The sequence below is a fragment of the Primulina huaijiensis genome, unplaced genomic scaffold (assembly GCF_012295235.1).
Source record: "Primulina huaijiensis isolate GDHJ02 unplaced genomic scaffold, ASM1229523v2 scaffold5453, whole genome shotgun sequence".
In the NCBI taxonomy this organism is placed as follows: Eukaryota; Viridiplantae; Streptophyta; class Magnoliopsida; order Lamiales; family Gesneriaceae; genus Primulina; species Primulina huaijiensis.
In genome coordinates, this window is record NW_027360734.1 from 69,984 (window position 1) to 87,321 (window position 17,338).

Below are 17,338 nucleotides of genomic sequence, written 5' to 3' on the forward strand. Positions count from 1 at the left end.
AAACTGATAACAATATACAAGATTAACATCATTATAGGTATCGATATAATTGAAAACACGTTTTTGAGAAAGATACCAAAACAGACGCTCACATTTTTATTTTTGAGATTTTCAATTTTTTTTTTCATAAATAGATAAAACACTTGCCTGATTTTTTTTACAAAAAATTTCTAGAAGTCAAAATAAAAATAAAGCCAAAAGAAAGACAATAATTTGAATATTGCATGCATTTGCACAAGGCAGCCAGTAGGCAGTATCACCAAAACGACTAAAATTCCAGTATGACAGTATATTCACAAAAGTAACAAACTCAAGAAAATCCAAGCTCTGTACAGATAAATAGCCATTCACAAAGATGAAAATGATTGTGATGGGGCTGCTGAACCTTTACAAATCGGGCACCAGTTCTTGAGACTTAACCACTGGGTGATACACGTTATGTGATAACCGTGGTCACATTCAATCAACGTCCCAACGTTGTCCCCGAGTTCAAACTCCTCCTGCAAAATATGGCGGAGTCATGCAATACATGAAATGAAGAATCTACTTTGTTTCGTATATATATATATATATATATAAAATACCTGACAAATACTGCATTTGATGTCACCTCCATCCTCGCTTGATCCCGTATCTCGAATTTCCAATGGGGTATTCTGGTAAATGCTTCTCCTGATGCATTTCGACAATGTCTCTTCCGAGAGGGCCGTGCTTACCGTACCCATCCTCTCCTCTAAAGCTAACAATTCCTGTCAAATGCGCAGCATACTCAATGTCATAAAACTCAAGCAAATACCAGCGAACAAATAATAACCACCTCCAAGAATCTGAATAAACACCCCCTCCCCCATGGTAGCAGGATGTATTTAAGAGCTGAAATAGGAGTAAAGTCCCTCCATAGCACCAGGTAACCATACATGAAGAGGAAATTGTGCAGTCAACAAAATATTTGACCAATACAGGAATTGAGAGAAGATCCAAACAAAATTAGCAAAGACCACGCTGGAAAAAATGAATATTATAAATGGTTATCATTAGTCAAAGTATGACAAACAAGTAAAAGCAAAACCAACCTCGTACGACATATCATCAATATCCATCCTCATGTCTCGATGTTGGTCGTGGAGGTTAAGGCCGGTGAGGAAAAACCTGGCCTCCAGAGCTAGTACTTGCTGGGAACATAGAATAAGATCATAAATTTTGATTTCAAGATATAAGAATGGTAAACAAACATCAGTTACCTCATGCGTCAGCACTGCACGTTCGATCCTCTCAAGAGCTAATAATACCTGTGAAGTGAGATTACGACGGATATAATGGAGAGACACAATTAGTGCAGAAAAACCAAACTAAAAAAATTGTTACAATCCAATAACAAGAACACTACCTCAGCGATTCCATCAAGGTTATCTCGAGGTAATGCACGACGATTCCTTGAATGGTTAAAACCAAGATCCTCCGAACTGAAATACATCAAAGTCGAGGAGTTATCACCATTACTGCTCGAATCACTAGAAAGGGAGCTATTAGGTGTTTCTGTATCAGAAGGTTCTCCAATGGATGAAAAGTTTTGTCTATTTTCTCGGTCTGTAGGCCTCATTCTTTTGTTTATATTTCCTGAATTTCGAGCCCGAGCAGAACTGGTAGCACTGCTATCCCCTCCAACTATGCAACTATTTCTTCTTGAATTGGAGATTGAGGTACGCCTAGTCGAAGGTGATACATGCCTATGAGAAGATGATAGGGCTGTGGTTTTTCTCCCACTACGAGATGAGCTGGTGTCCTTTTCATGGCTTCTCTTTTTCATTGCATTCTCTGCGATAGACTTGGACACTGATGAACAACTAGGTGGTATAACATCAGGTTTTGAGCCAGATTTTAGGCTCCTTGGACTATGCCTACTCAAAGTGCTATTCTTAGATGGCCCAGTGCCAATGCTTTTAGAAGCCAAAAAATCGGAAGAAGACGGCAGGATGCTGGGTTTACGAGGCCTAATATTTGAAGATACATTTGAACTCCTACTTTCCGTTATAGTAATCTTTTCAGAGTTGTTAATCCCTAATTTGGATTGATAAGTTGGACTTCTACCTAGTGAATCACCTGACACGCTACTTTCTGATTGAGAAAACAACTTTCTCCTTGAATCTAAATTAAACTTCTTTTCACTCATCTTCGCAGAATTTCTCTTAGAAGAAGTTCCAATTATTCCATTCCCACGCAAAGAACAAAAAGAAGGTCTAGGACATTTGGATCTATCTATGGTTCCGAAATTTGTAGTCTGACTGTACTTAATTCTCCCGTTGCATCCTATTCGATTACAAAATCGAACGTCTTCATCCCTCGCAGAAGCTGCATCTTTAAAAGCAACAGTAAGAACTTTTCTCTGAGTGATCGGCCCACCTGCACTTCTTTTACCAGCACGTGAATCCATTAATCCTTAAATTGAGCTTCTACCCTGTTTCACCAAGAGCAGACTTTTAGCTTCAAATAAAACATGGATAACAACAATTTTGGTTGAACAACAATGGAATGCCAAAGAAATTGCCGAAAGATCATAAGCATTTTACAACAAAAGTGACTTGCCAACAGTGAACAACATACAAGTCTATGTATCATAGTAAAACTAATAAAGCTCGACCGTGGAAGAAGAAAGTTATTCATTGAATAGTAAGTAAAATAGAGAGCATATGCACATTTTAAATAATAAAGTAGTAAAACATCCATAAACATATGAAGAGCCCATAAAAACAACCTAGGATTGAGTACACAAGATATAACTGTAGCACTTAAGCAGTACGTGTGAAGAACTCTAAAACATAACAACATAGGCATGTTCAGAGTCAACAACAGATTAATGCCAGGAAGGGATTTCACAATAAAAACCCCATTTTTTCACGTGGAAACACTCCAAACTCAAAGCATACGATAAAAAAGCTCAAAAAATTCAACAGGGGAGTCTATGGGAAAAAAAAATATTACAAGAGTACAAATAAAAGCACGAACAGTAAAATGGTGAATCCTTTGAATATTTCAATTCCTTCTTATATACATGTATGTGTGAAACTTAGCAATGGTTTTTTATTAATATTATATTGTGTTCAATTGCTTCACTCGTAAAGAAAAAATTATCAAAATCAAGTGACCACAAAATTGAAGCAAAGAGTATTCTGGGGAGCTGAATAAGAGACAACCATCCTATATCTTTCGATAAACATATCAAACAACATAACAACAAAAAATTTCTGTAAAAGATCATAATCATCCATGATTAAATAAAACAATAACCAAAATAAAATCCCTTTCAAAGAAACGCACCAACTCCAACAACAACAGAACCATCCTTAAAAATTCAACAGAAACAAGCTTTGGGTATCAACTCCAAAACAATCTGGAGATTTAAAAAAAATAAGACGAACAGACCGCAAAAGGGAAACAGAAGCAGGAAAACCCACGTACGAACTAAGAACAGGACGGAGACCAGAAAAAATTGAAGAAACCGTTGAAAAATATATCGATTCTTCTTCGTAAATTCAATTCATAGAAACTTGATATCTTACAAAAACCAATCAAGAAACAAAGTAACGCAAACTAACCATATCATAACCCATAAAATTTTCGTTAAAACTAATCAAGGAACACAACAGTGAATTAAGAAACGATGAAAAACTCCAACGGATTGATTACAACGAAAGCAAAAGCTAACGAATGATTCCCGTTATTTCACCTTTCTTCCTCCTTTTTCCATTCGTTATTCTTTTCCTTTCTCGTCCCACCAAAAGAGAAGGAAAAAAAAAATTCCAATCACGATGCGATACGACAAGGGCAGAAGGTCCTGCCCTTATAGTGGAAGGTGAGAGAGAGAGGCGGGCGGGCGTGCGTGCGTGCGTGCTGTGCTGTGCTGAAATAAGATGTATATAATTAATTAAGTAGAAAATAAAGATCTTCAAAAATGTGATTCAAATCATAATTCATAAATACATGTGTACTTTTTTTTTTTTGAAATGATAAATACATGTGTACTTGTGGAACTAAAAAAATTCGTAAACATGTAACCCATGTTTTCAATACCTTAAATAAAATTTTCTAAATAAAAACTGCCAAAAATTCATAATATTTTTTTTATCTTGTAAAATAATATTGACCGCAAATTATTTTTATGAGTTTTTTTTTCACCAAACTGTCTTGCGAAATATCAAAATGTATATTTCTCAATCAACAATTATAGATCCGATAAATAAACTTTCATCAATTTTTTTCATAAGCAGATCGAGCTGGATGATAAGGAAACATCGCTTGACAACATTCGAACTAATCTAGCTGACCAGAAATATGACTTATAGCAAATTAAGTTTTCTTTCTAACTGTTTTGTCTGATTTTAATATATATATTTTAAAAGATATTTAGAATTATATATTCCATACAAACAGTTTATTTTTTATTTTTCGAATAATTAGTATAGTTGTGATTTTATACATAAAAAATATTTTTTCAAATATTTAATGTAATTATGATTTATTACCTCTAAAATAACATACATAAATAAATCGGAAAAGTTATTTATCCAATCTATAATAGTTGATTGAGAAAAATATGAAAAAAATGCTTAAAATCATTAATATATACATAAAATAAAGTTCACGAATGTATATAATATAAAGACAATTTTTTGTGTCCCTCTTAACCCACTCAACTAGGGTTTTTTTTAAAAATAATTTAATTTTAAAAATTTATTTCAAAAATAATGTAAAAAAAAAAAACATTTCCAAAACTACTGCAATCCGCGTTTACGGAGCGCGGACGCTGGTAAGCACGGACGCTGGTCCACGTAAGCGACGGAATATTTTAGCGACGGAATATATATAAAAACCGTCGCTAATTAGCGACGGTTTAGTAAACCGTAGCGACGGTTTAATAAACCGTCGCTGTAAACCGTCGCTAATACGAAATACCACAACAGCATGCATATGTACGCCGCGGATAATATTGAACTTTCAACTGCTTGCAATTTTGCAGCGTGCAATATGCGCAACGAAAAGCCATTTTTGTTGTAGTGAAGACAGAGAAATAAACAAACAAGAAATTCATCAAGACTGGGATATCTCAATTGAATGTTGTTTATTTTCCTCAACATCATTCTGTGGTCGAATGTCATGTACAAGATGCTGCGAACCAACATTAAGCAAATTTGTAAAACTGTGTATGTTCGACCAAGACACTCTCTTAAAATCCTGCTGACCAAACAAACCAAAGTCAGCCACCCCTGAATCACTGAAAAAACTAGGTTAAATAGTAGAGGTTACTGAAAAAACTTATTTTTTGATGAGCTTATTGTCTGTTTTTTTTCTCTATCTTCACTACAATAAAAATGACTTTTCGCAGCGCGCAAATTCTTTTTCCGCAGCGTATATTGCACGCTGCAAAGTTGCAAGCCGTTGAAAGTTCAAAATTATCCGCGACGTACATGTGCACGCTGTTGATACAATTATGCGTGGCGTGTGAGGAGGTAGGCATTTCGGCATTTAGTGACGGTTCAAAAACCGTCGCTAATTAGCGACGGTTTAAAAACCGTCGCTGATTCCAATAAAGCGACAGTTAAAAAACCGTCGCGGATTCCATTTTAGCAACGGTTTATAGCGACGGTTTTTATATATATTCCGTCGCTACAATATTCCGTCGCTTACGTGGACCAACGTCCGTGCTTACGAAGCGCGGACGCTACTCCACGTGAGCAGCGTCTGCGCTCCATAAGCGCGGATTGCAGTAGTTTTGGAAATGTGTTTTTTTTTTTTTTACATTATTTTTGAAATAAATTTTTAAAATTAATTTATTTTTTAAAAAAACCCAATCAACTACTGTAAACAATATAGATAACTAGTTCAATCCTTGTAACAATTATACCCAAAATCATTGAATTATTTGGATATCTCTCGTATTTTCTAAGGCAGTACCTCTATATTTCGAGGTTCCAATTATTAATATTTCTTAACATTACAAAAAATTGTATAACACAATAACATTTGTATGTGGTAAAAATATTATTTGTTGTTCATTACAAGTAAGGGCGGACGAGTCGAGTGGCATGGCCACCCAACTAAATCCGCTCAGTAAACTCCAAATCCCCCCCGTTATGTTATATTATTATATGTTATATTATATTATATATCAAGAGGTACGAATTTTATTAAATATAACCTAAAACTACCGTCCGGCCTGTTGGTGGATTTCAGCCGTGGGATCTGGTTTCCAGGTTCTGTTATTCGGAATGCCCGAGATTAAGGGCCCACTGGGCCTCCTCCACTTCCGTGTCGGCTTTGCAACCTTATTTTTCCGATGATGAAAGAAGTGATATTTACTTGAAACTAAGAAAATACAAACAACTTATTGTTCTATAAAATCCAAAACAGACCTTAATCGTTTGTTCACGATTTGCTTATCTTTTGTGGACTAGCAACCCCACCACTAACCTCAAAGTGCAACACTTGGCTTCCTCATACTCCATTAACTCACATAATATTTGTCTTTAATATTCACGTCATGACAATTACTAACACCGTCATATTAGAGTTAGTTTATCATTCACGAGAATTATTTATATGTGTATCTCTAAATCATTGAATCGTACGAGTCTCTCGTATTTTAATTAAAGTTTATATATGAATCGATATATATATATCGATTATCCAAAAGTTAAATATAAAAATTCAGCTTTTTGAGTAAAATGACAATTACAAGTGCAACTTCAAAACCAGATTTCCATGAGTTTGATTTATATATACCCTAAGGCCTAATTTGAAATGCCCAAATGAACTTCCTCTTGTTTCTTTTTTTAAATCATATTCTAAGAGGTTGGAGGACTCAAACCCGAGTCATTACAAGAGAGAAACAAGGTGAGATCATTAGAGCTAAAACTCGGTCTCAATGAACTTCCTCTTTTACATGGTCTATAGTTTTATTTATGTATGGCGTCACTCTCTTGCTTCATTTTGGGTCATATATTTAGATAGCGTTCTTTAAATTGCACTTGAGTGGGTTATTGGATTATAAATTCAGAAATATGCATTATTGGGTTTCATGGGCTTGCTAAAATGAAATATAATAATTGACCCTTCTTAATTTTCTATTTATATTATGAATCAAAGCATAGTTTCAATTGAAGTTGTCGAAATGTAAATCATAAAAAATTTCAATATATTTGCTAACTCTATTTGTATCGTGACTTATTTTTTCGATTCCATTAGGTCACAAGTAATAAGTTCGATGTAATAGTTATTCCAATATGTGCTCATGCTCAATATTGAGCAATTGCGTAGCATAAATTGCTAAGCCTAATATCTAATTCCATTTGTGCAATAACATCTCTTGTGGTTTACACGGTTTTATTGTGTGTACAATTTTGGGATTGGTATTATTTTTATTCTTTTTTACAACGACAAAATATGTTGTTATTATTTGGTACATATCGAGATTACTTAAATTTTATATACTTTATGATGATAGAATCCACAATCGCTATTTTTCGATACTCACTGGATAAATTAAATGATTAATGCAGTAACTTATAAATCATGGTAGTCAGGTAAATCACATTTGACAACTCTTGTGTGATAGGTTTGTTTAAGAAAGTAATGTTAAAAGTAATCCAACGCTTACCTTTTTTAACAACTTGAACCCCCATAAAAACTGGTTGATTACATTTTTCTCCATGATATTGTGAAAATAGATACTTAAGGAAACAAAAACTCTCGATTCAAATTTTATAAAGCGAAATAAAAAAAATAAATCAATTTTAAGTTTTGAACGACTATCGACTTTAATTGTGTTTTAGTTATCAAGATATGCTATTTTATGACATCTTTTTTGTTCTGTTTTTGTGATGGGGGCATTTCTACATTTGAGAGGGTCTTCTTGTTCCTCATTCGCTTGAACCACGACTTGTTCGGTTTATCACTAGAAGAAGATGTTTATTTTCGAAAAAAAATATTAAATTTAAAAGTACCATATAAAATAATTTTGAATTATTATTTTAAAGTACCAACACGCGTACGTTGTCTTCCATAGAAACGTCAACGCGCATTAAATTGCCAGAATCTTCAACACGGAATTTCCGTCTCAGAATTCGAAAGAAATGAACCAGTAGCTTCGTCGTCTCCACAAAGAATATCGCTAATTCCAGAAGCAGCGCTCTCTTTTATACAAACCCAATAACCCATCAAAATTCTCATCACAAATCCACTATTCCGTTGAATCAACTTCATCATCCATTCGACTCACAAACCCAATTCTTGTTTTTCCTTTTTTTTTTTTGGTGGGAAGAAAGGTTCAGAAATATTCGATCGAGCGATTTATTGAAGGGGAAAACATGTGCTTTGTTTTTGTTTGCGACGAGGACGAGAGGGTGGTAGGCAGGCAGGCAGCGCCGGGTGCTTGCCCGTACTGCGGCGGCATGGTGCAAGCTATGGACGTGCAGAGCCAGTGGCGGTTGTGCTTCGTGCCGCTTTATTTCAAGACCAAGCGTAGATTCTACTGCTCCATCTGCTCTAGGCGATTGGTTAACCTGTAAGGGTAACCACCCCTATGAATAACAGTACTCGTTGGTAATAACTTGTGTGTATAAATAATACTCGAATATCGATACTTGTTTTACATATTGAGTCGATCAGAAATTGATGTATTTTCCGAAGACTGGGTTGATGATGATGTTAATGTTGTCGGCTTTCTTTTTTGGTGTATTGTATGTGTCCAACGTTTCTGGTCATACATACTTGTGTGAGTAGGAGTAGTAAAATGAATTTTGATCTATAAAAACATCACATACCTGATAATACAATCATAGTATGACGTGATTTCTGGTTTATTTTCTCTTACATCCGGGCACCGTGGTAGTGATGAACGCTTTTCTTTAATTGTATTCTTGATTGAATCATAAGAACAAGATACAGAGTTACAGACAAAAGCTTATACCATCTCCGATAGTTTGCATCTAAGAACAACATTGCCATCGATTGTTGTTAAAGCAACATAAATGGCACTTGAACGGGTGTCATTTACATAGTTTAAGCTTCTTGAAAATTGAGGAAACAAAGGATTTAGGGCAGGGTTTTGTTGCAAGACAAGTGGGAATGTTCTCAGGCTGCTCCAGCCATAGCTTATGAGCGACACCACCGGCTTCTAGCTTCTCCGATAAATTTCGAATTTGTGCTTCGCCCTTCACCTCAAGAGTTACATTCATCACAAGTGCTAGTTATCTATCTCTAAAATTTATCATGAAAAGCTTGCAATAGCTTAATTTCACTTTGTTTGGCGGAGGGAGACACTAAGCTGGGACATCTATGTTTGCTCCCTTGCACCATCTTTCATACTTGTTAGACTGGCAGGGATGTGTGTTTAATTCCAGACTTCGGTCTCAAATGACCAATACCACAGATTTGCTTGGTTAGAACACAGAAAAACACTTTACCTAGAAATAAGAAAATCTACTTTACTAAGCAGTTCTTTCAACGCTAAACACAAAGTAGAAGCAAATTTCCATATGCAGTAATTGTCGATATTCGGATCGTCGTTATCTTATCATCTATATAATTTTATAAATGGAGAGGCTTCTATATTAACAAATTTTAATATTCTAGTACTCGTATATTTTGTCGACAAAAATATAAATGATAAAATTATTTAAATTTATTCTTTAAGATAACAAATATAACAAAATTTATTTCTAAATTTTTTTATTCCCCTTTCATTCCAATTTTATCCATTAATTACAATTTTAATTTCCCATATTCCTCATGTATTTATTTTGATAAATCTTAGTGATTTAAATCATATGATAAATATAATAAGCGTTTACGTGTAACATACTAATAAGTAATTAAGACATTGACATTGGTGTTCAAATACAATGTAATGTTAAAACCAATGAACGGTCACTTACATTGCCACATTAGCTGGTCTAGGGGTACGTGCAATCGAGTCTACTCACTCGAGCTCGACTCGAAATAAAATTTGAAATACTCTAACTTGCGTTAGACTCGATTCAAGTATTAATTTTCGATCTTGACTCGATAATATATTGAATTATTCGAGCTCGAGTCATTTCAATTTTTTTAAATTTTAAATAAATAAATATNACGTCCGTGCTTACGAAGCGCGGACGCTACTCCACGTGAGCAGCGTCCGCGCTCCATAACCGCGGATTGCAGTAGTTTTGGAAATGTGTTTTTTTTTTTACATTATTTTTGAAATAAATTTTTAAAATTAAATTATTTTTAAAAAAACCCGAGAAATTGGTTGTCACATTATAACTAAAAGAAAATATTTTTAAATTTTAAACTATGACGTTTTCCGGATAATATAAATATATTAATTTTTTGATATTATATATTGTTGTTTAATTTTTGTCATTCTTTAGATAATAATAAATAAATAAATTGAATGGTGACAATAATTTGGGAAAATTGACAAATTCTATGTCAGCAAATTCCCCAAATCTCTTCATATTTTGTGATCCTTCTTTATCCCATCCTTAGTTCCAAATTTATCCGTTTTCATCACATGAAAATGGTCATGTGAGGGACCACTTTAGTTTCTTTGGCACACTCAGTGTGTGTCAACTATGTGAAAAAAATCTTTAATATTTTGTGGAATCAATCTCTCACTTTTCTCTTTTTTTTTTTCAAAAAATATAAATATAAAAAATAATTGGAAAAGGTGCTTTTTATTTTAAAACGATTAAAACATCCAAAAAAACCTATCGGTAGTAGAAGCACACAACAACACTAAAATAATGTTTGTAAATGCTTTTAAAAAGTGATTATTGATTTTTCTTTTACAAAGTTTTGCAAATTTGTAAAAGATGTGACCAAAATGCTTAAATGTAAAATAAGAAGAGAACATGTAAAGAACACTGAACGACAACAATCTCGTATACGTAAAGACAAAGTATTAAACGAAATAATTATACTATTGAAAATATAAAATCGTGTACATAAGAATAAGAAGAAAATAGTAAATTAAATTGAGTCTTATAACACGTATAGTTTCTTTAAAACATATTTGTTCCCTCCGTATGTGTTTCGAGGATTAAGACGAACGACTGTTTTCTAGAATACAACGAGAAGGCTTGTAGCGATGTTGCACAAATCGTCACACTGGCGAACAAAATTAGTACATGAACTTTATCAGAAGATCACGCAGAATTAGAAGCAGCTAGCTTGCACAAGCAAGGTGTATGCAGGAGGAAGAAAGTAGGAACGAGGGACGTTTATGATGTGTTTTCGAGCTTGGCACAACCTTTATTTATATAGGCTGATTGCATCCATACGAAAGGCCAAATGTTGTCATCAATAGGCAGGCATTTGAAGCACGAACAACCAGCCAGATAAAGCGCAAACAATTAGACATGTGGAAGGTCTCTTCCTGAATAAAGGAAAAGAGGAAAAGATAGCATATCATAGCTAGAAGATTTTTACCTTGATTAGTCCGACATTCACGTTTTTTTGATTACTAAACACAAACACACACACGCTCTAGTTTTGTTATCATAAACATAACAACCTTACCACTTCAATAAATCAATATTGAATGAAAAAAAAATTATAATAAAATTTTTTAAAAAATCGAACATAAAGTTTGATGGAAAAATTAATCCAACGTACTTAAAATTACACTTTTTTAGCATGAAAATTACACTTCATATATATATATATATATAATATATAAATTTTATTCCCGTGATATTTATTCTCCATAATACTTTTAGTTTTTTGTGAGAATAAGTAAAAATTTCAAATACAAAATTTGATGTAAAAAAAGCATAATTTCAACATAATTTGAAAAAATTATTGTGCGTCGAATTATATTTTTTCGTTTACACCCCCACGTGCTTAGTATATTGCTATTATTTAAAAATGTGCACTAATTGGGCTTGAGTAACCCGATTATGGCCCAAATTTACGAGTCCAAATCGTTGTCATGTCTGTTTGTGGGCCAAGTTATGAGTTCAACGGTCCAATGGAGGAATATGAGCACCTCTCTTAACTCCACAATTTATCGTTTAATTTTTTGAATTTAGAGGTGGGAATCGGGTCGGATCGGGTACTCGATACTCGAAATGACGGAAAAGAAAAAACGATCCCTAGGCCTATTAATGTCACCCTGACATGTTTTTGCCATCGGTTGAATGATAATTATGTTTTGGAGATTAGTAACGGAGTCATGATTTGAAATCTATCTGGACTAAAGTCATAATCGACAACCTTTTTCTCGCTAGGAACTGACAGCAACGAGAAATCAGGGAGAAATTAAGTAGAGGCCAACAGGTTTGGGGATTGGGTCTGATTTATTGTATGTTCAGGCTCACACATGTTTTCAAGTAGGTTCATTTTTTTTTTTTTTTTATGTATAAGTTTTAGGTTGTCCGAGCTAAGACACAAAAAAATACATAAAAATATTTTTTTAAAAAATTGGGCCACCCGACACGTAGCTCCGCCCTTGGTTTAGTTACTATTTATATAAAACTACTGATAATTATATCTTAAACATTTGTTATTATTTAATTATATATAGATTCTAATTATTTTTTTCTGATAATATTTAAATACTTTCAAACCCGATGTACAAAATATAATGTCAAGAAACCAGCCAAGTGCATGCATGTGTCCTCCTCACTTACCAATTTACAAACCTTCACTCCTCTATATAAANCCAAGCGTAGATTCTACTGCTCCATCTGCTCTAGGCGATTGGTTAACCTGTAAGGGTAACCACCCCTATGAATAACAGTACTCGTTGGTAATAACTTGTGTGTATAAATAATACTCGAATATCGATACTTGTTTTACATATTGAGTCGATCAGAAATTGATGTATTTTCCGAAGACTGGGTTGATGATGATGTTAATGTTGTCGGCTTTCTTTTTTGGTGTATTGTATGTGTCCAACGTTTCTGGTCATACATACTTGTGTGAGTAGGAGTAGTAAAATGAATTTTGATCTATAAAAACATCACATACCTGATAATACAATCATAGTATGACGTGATTTCTGGTTTATTTTCTCTTACATCCGGGCACCGTGGTAGTGATGAACGCTTTTCTTTAATTGTATTCTTGATTGAATCATAAGAACAAGATACAGAGTTACAGACAAAAGCTTATACCATCTCCGATAGTTTGCATCTAAGAACAACATTGCCATCGATTGTTGTTAAAGCAACATAAATGGCACTTGAACGGGTGTCATTTACATAGTTTAAGCTTCTTGAAAATTGAGGAAACAAAGGATTTAGGGCAGGGTTTTGTTGCAAGACAAGTGGGAATGTTCTCAGGCTGCTCCAGCCATAGCTTATGAGCGACACCACCGGCTTCTAGCTTCTCCGATAAATTTCGAATTTGTGCTTCGCCCTTCACCTCAAGAGTTACATTCATCACAAGTGCTAGTTATCTATCTCTAAAATTTATCATGAAAAGCTTGCAATAGCTTAATTTCACTTTGTTTGGCGGAGGGAGACACTAAGCTGGGACATCTATGTTTGCTCCCTTGCACCATCTTTCATACTTGTTAGACTGGCAGGGATGTGTGTTTAATTCCAGACTTCGGTCTCAAATGACCAATACCACAGATTTGCTTGGTTAGAACACAGAAAAACACTTTACCTAGAAATAAGAAAATCTACTTTACTAAGCAGTTCTTTCAACGCTAAACACAAAGTAGAAGCAAATTTCCATATGCAGTAATTGTCGATATTCGGATCGTCGTTATCTTATCATCTATATAATTTTATAAATGGAGAGGCTTCTATATTAACAAATTTTAATATTCTAGTACTCGTATATTTTGTCGACAAAAATATAAATGATAAAATTATTTAAATTTATTCTTTAAGATAACAAATATAACAAAATTTATTTCTAAATTTTTTTATTCCCCTTTCATTCCAATTTTATCCATTAATTACAATTTTAATTTCCCATATTCCTCATGTATTTATTTTGATAAATCTTAGTGATTTAAATCATATGATAAATATAATAAGCGTTTACGTGTAACATACTAATAAGTAATTAAGACATTGACATTGGTGTTCAAATACAATGTAATGTTAAAACCAATGAACGGTCACTTACATTGCCACATTAGCTGGTCTAGGGGTACGTGCAATCGAGTCTACTCACTCGAGCTCGACTCGAAATAAAATTTGAAATACTCTAACTTGCGTTAGACTCGATTCAAGTATTAATTTTCGATCTTGACTCGATAATATATTGAATTATTCGAGCTCGAGTCATTTCAATTTTTTTAAATTTTAAATAAATAAATATTTATATATATATATATATAGTCGAATAGCTCACAAACTACTCGATTAGACTCAATAACTATTTGCGTTCGACTTAATTACAAACTCGAATTATTCAAACTCTACTCGAGCTATGTTGCAGCCCTAAGCTAGACATTCACGAAACTTCAAATTTTGTTTGTTTTTCAAATTCTTTCAGTTTTTTCAAATTCTTTCGGGGCGCGTGCTTCAATGCGTCTTGAATGGGCGTGAGGTAGGTGGATTTCATTTAAATTTCCTTTTATTTTTTTTTAAAAAACAATGTACCAACAATTTAATAATAAAAATTATTAAAATAATAATAAAATTTTAATTTTAAATTTTGTGCCAACGATTTAATAAATTGTTGTTTTTTTTATTGTATTTATAGTTTGATTTTTTTGTTTCATAACAAATTTAAAAGAAAATTTTAATTTTTAATAAAGTTTTATTTTTAAATAAATTATAATCGTAAAATAAAAAAATCATTTTAAATAACAAATAAAAATATATTATTAAATTAATAATCATTTAAATTATGTAAATAAAATTTTATTTATTTATTTAACGTAAATAAAATTAAAAATAAATGAGTGAACAGTAAGAATCATATATAAATGGAAATGAATGGAAGTGTTAATATAAGTGTACGGATATAGACCTCATATTTTTTGAAGAAGAAGTGTGTTATAACAGTCACCAAGACGCTCTTATAGGACATAGTACACTGATTTTTTTGGGAGATTATCATAGATAGACGAGTGAAAAAATGTATGTAATATGTATATTCATTTGCAAAAGAGAGAAGACTTCCATGGACGATATTGCTATGTTGTAGGACCGTCGTTCTTATCCGTCCTACGCCCGAGAAGTTAGAGCATTAGTTATAACAAGAATGGCGCAAAAAAACGAAATAATTTTTTTTATGTGCATATGTTTATGTATTTATCAAGAGAAATGTTACCCTGAGGAAGTCTTTTAGAAATTTTAGAGATGAATTTAAGGAGGAAATCACCTGCCTGATCAAACGAGCAGGAAATAGGACAATCATATACCATTACTCAATACGTGCTATGGTATATCCAGTTCATTTATGCTTCTTATAGTCTTCCTTCTACAAAGTTTGCAAATTGGAAAGTATTTCGATTTTCCAGTGCAGATATTCAACTGTTCCCTCCTACAAAACAAGAAACTGTTTAATTGTTACATGGAAACAATCACGTCATTAAAAGATCGACTTCGGTTTTATTTAATTTTTTTGGGCACGTGAGGGGCAGGGATTTGGGAAAATTTAAGAACATGCAGAGATCTGAACGTACTAAAGTCTAACAATGACGAAATTTCGTACCCAATCGCTAAGAAAATCCGTATCAAAATCCACCAAATTTTCTTCAGCAAAAGATAAAAAGATCCCAATGAGAAAAGTTGCAAAAGATTTTAACAAGCATCCAATGAAAGAGTTGCAAACCTATAGACATCCCAATGAAAATATGACAAAACCGATATATCATTGCTCATTACGTGCTCTGGGCTATCCAATTCATTTATGCTTGTTAGTCTTCCTCCTACCAAGTTCACAAAGAATTTCGATTTTCCATTGCAGAGGTTCACAGCTTCCCTCCTACAAAAAATGAAATGTTTAGTTGTTACATGAAAAAATCACGCCGTTTAAAAACATAAGTTTTTTGAACCAGACTAGGAACCAAAATTGCGTTTTATTCCTTTTTTTTGGGCACATGAGGGGCAGAGGTTTGAGAAAATTTAAGTGCATGCAGAGATCTGATTTAGACGTCAAAAATAGAAGTAATAAGAAGATCCAAGGAAATCTTGGACATACTAAAGTTGAAGATTGAAGAAATTTGAATCCAATTACTAAGAAAATCCATATCAAAATCAATCAACTTTTTCAGCAAAAGATAAAAAGATGCCAATGAGAAGAGTTGCAAAATATTAGTTGCAAACCTATAGACACCACCATCGATCTTAATGACCAGCAACCAAGAAAATTGCACATCCATCGAAACAACAACTTTGAATCATAAAAAATAATAACTTCTTGACAGAATTTTCTCTTAAAAAACTGAAGCAAACCACCACTACATTATGATAACTCGAATAGTGCAGGTAAGCAAGGCCGGAGAGGCTGGTATTTATTGCATGATTCACATGACAGATTGTTAATTCTTCGCATGCGATCAATAGATTTATGACACGTAGCTTAGTGACACGTCGTTTGTAGACGATGCATGTTACAAACTTAGAACCAATGGCATGGCATGGCATGCACTGCCCTCTTTTTACATATAAAGCATAGATGGCCAAAACCATCTATTTGGTACATAGTGTAGGTAACTTGTAAGGCCATTCATCATGTAAAGAAAACAAATTGATGCGAAAATGCTTTTGAGTCCACCAACAACTAGTAACCACCAGACCTTGATATTTCTTTTCCTACAATTCAACAAATGTGTGGAAGCATGAAATCAGCGCAAAGTTTAATCAGTATCGCCTTTACTGACCAACCTAGTTCTCCACCTGATTAATAGTAAAAGCAAAACCAAACTGGAAAACAACTACTATGGCCCATCTCGGACTACTGCTCTATAAATCTCGTAAACTGTTATGGTGCTAATTTGAAAATTGTAACATGATCAACATCTCTATCTAATCATACCACGCAGAGCACAGAGCCCCAGCTCGACCCCACTGACTCCTTATGTCCACCGGTGCAAAGCCAATTTCTCGTAGATTTACAGATCCTTTTAATCCAAATGTTAATAAAAATGAGTTTCCAAGCATGAACTTAGCATCTTGCCCCAGGAAGTTGAATTAGACAATCTCACATTAATGTAAGTAGCATTTTTATCAATAAAAAAAGTTCAAATTCAAGGAATGAATCCAGCTCTCCCAAACATCAATCAAATTATTGAGAAATTACAGAGTCCATTCAGAACTCCAAGCGTAAAATTAAACTCTAAAGAGCACGAAACTAAAATAAATGAACGAATGATTATTATTCTCACAAA

The 17,338-nt window shown here is 33.5% G+C and overlaps 3 protein-coding genes across 8 annotated transcripts; 1 reads left to right on the forward strand and 2 right to left on the reverse strand.

Moving 5' to 3' along the window:
• Positions 1 to 209: 209 nt before the first annotated feature.
• On the reverse strand, positions 210 to 3,866 carry LOC140970321 (uncharacterized). Of its 5 annotated transcripts, none has more exons than XM_073431985.1 (6): positions 3,725 to 3,866; positions 1,388 to 2,455; positions 1,242 to 1,289; positions 1,074 to 1,172; positions 585 to 749; positions 210 to 500 (listed from the first exon to the last, which is right to left on the reverse strand). In XM_073431985.1, exons 2-6 carry the CDS (start codon positions 2,429 to 2,431, stop codon positions 348 to 350), a joined length of 1,509 nt encoding a protein of 502 aa, XP_073288086.1. In that variant the 5' UTR covers positions 2,432 to 2,455; positions 3,725 to 3,866; the 3' UTR covers positions 210 to 347. The 5 variants fall into 5 exon arrangements, with proteins under 5 accessions (XP_073288086.1, XP_073288090.1, XP_073288088.1 ...); XM_073431989.1 differs by having other exon boundaries at positions 3,685 to 3,832; XM_073431987.1 differs by lacking the exon at positions 3,725 to 3,866 and adding an exon at positions 3,457 to 3,667.
• Positions 3,867 to 8,077: 4,211 nt separating this feature from the next.
• LOC140970293 (uncharacterized) lies at positions 8,078 to 8,825 on the forward strand. The gene has a single exon (XM_073431947.1). The coding sequence runs from the start codon at positions 8,361 to 8,363 to the stop codon at positions 8,559 to 8,561; it is 201 nt and encodes a 66-aa protein (XP_073288048.1). The 5' UTR covers positions 8,078 to 8,360; the 3' UTR covers positions 8,562 to 8,825.
• A 6,260-nt stretch (positions 8,826 to 15,085) lies between these two features.
• On the reverse strand, positions 15,086 to 17,309 carry LOC140970291 (uncharacterized). 2 transcript variants are annotated; one of them, XM_073431942.1, is made up of 3 exons: positions 16,987 to 17,309; positions 15,781 to 15,933; positions 15,086 to 15,489 (listed from the first exon to the last, which is right to left on the reverse strand). In XM_073431942.1, the coding sequence occupies exons 1-3, from the start codon at positions 17,109 to 17,111 to the stop codon at positions 15,384 to 15,386; spliced, it is 384 nt and encodes a 127-aa protein (XP_073288043.1). In that variant the 5' UTR covers positions 17,112 to 17,309; the 3' UTR covers positions 15,086 to 15,383. The 2 variants fall into 2 exon arrangements, with proteins under 2 accessions (XP_073288043.1, XP_073288044.1); XM_073431943.1 differs by having other exon boundaries at positions 16,275 to 17,309.
• Between the last annotated feature and the right edge of the window lie 29 nt (positions 17,310 to 17,338).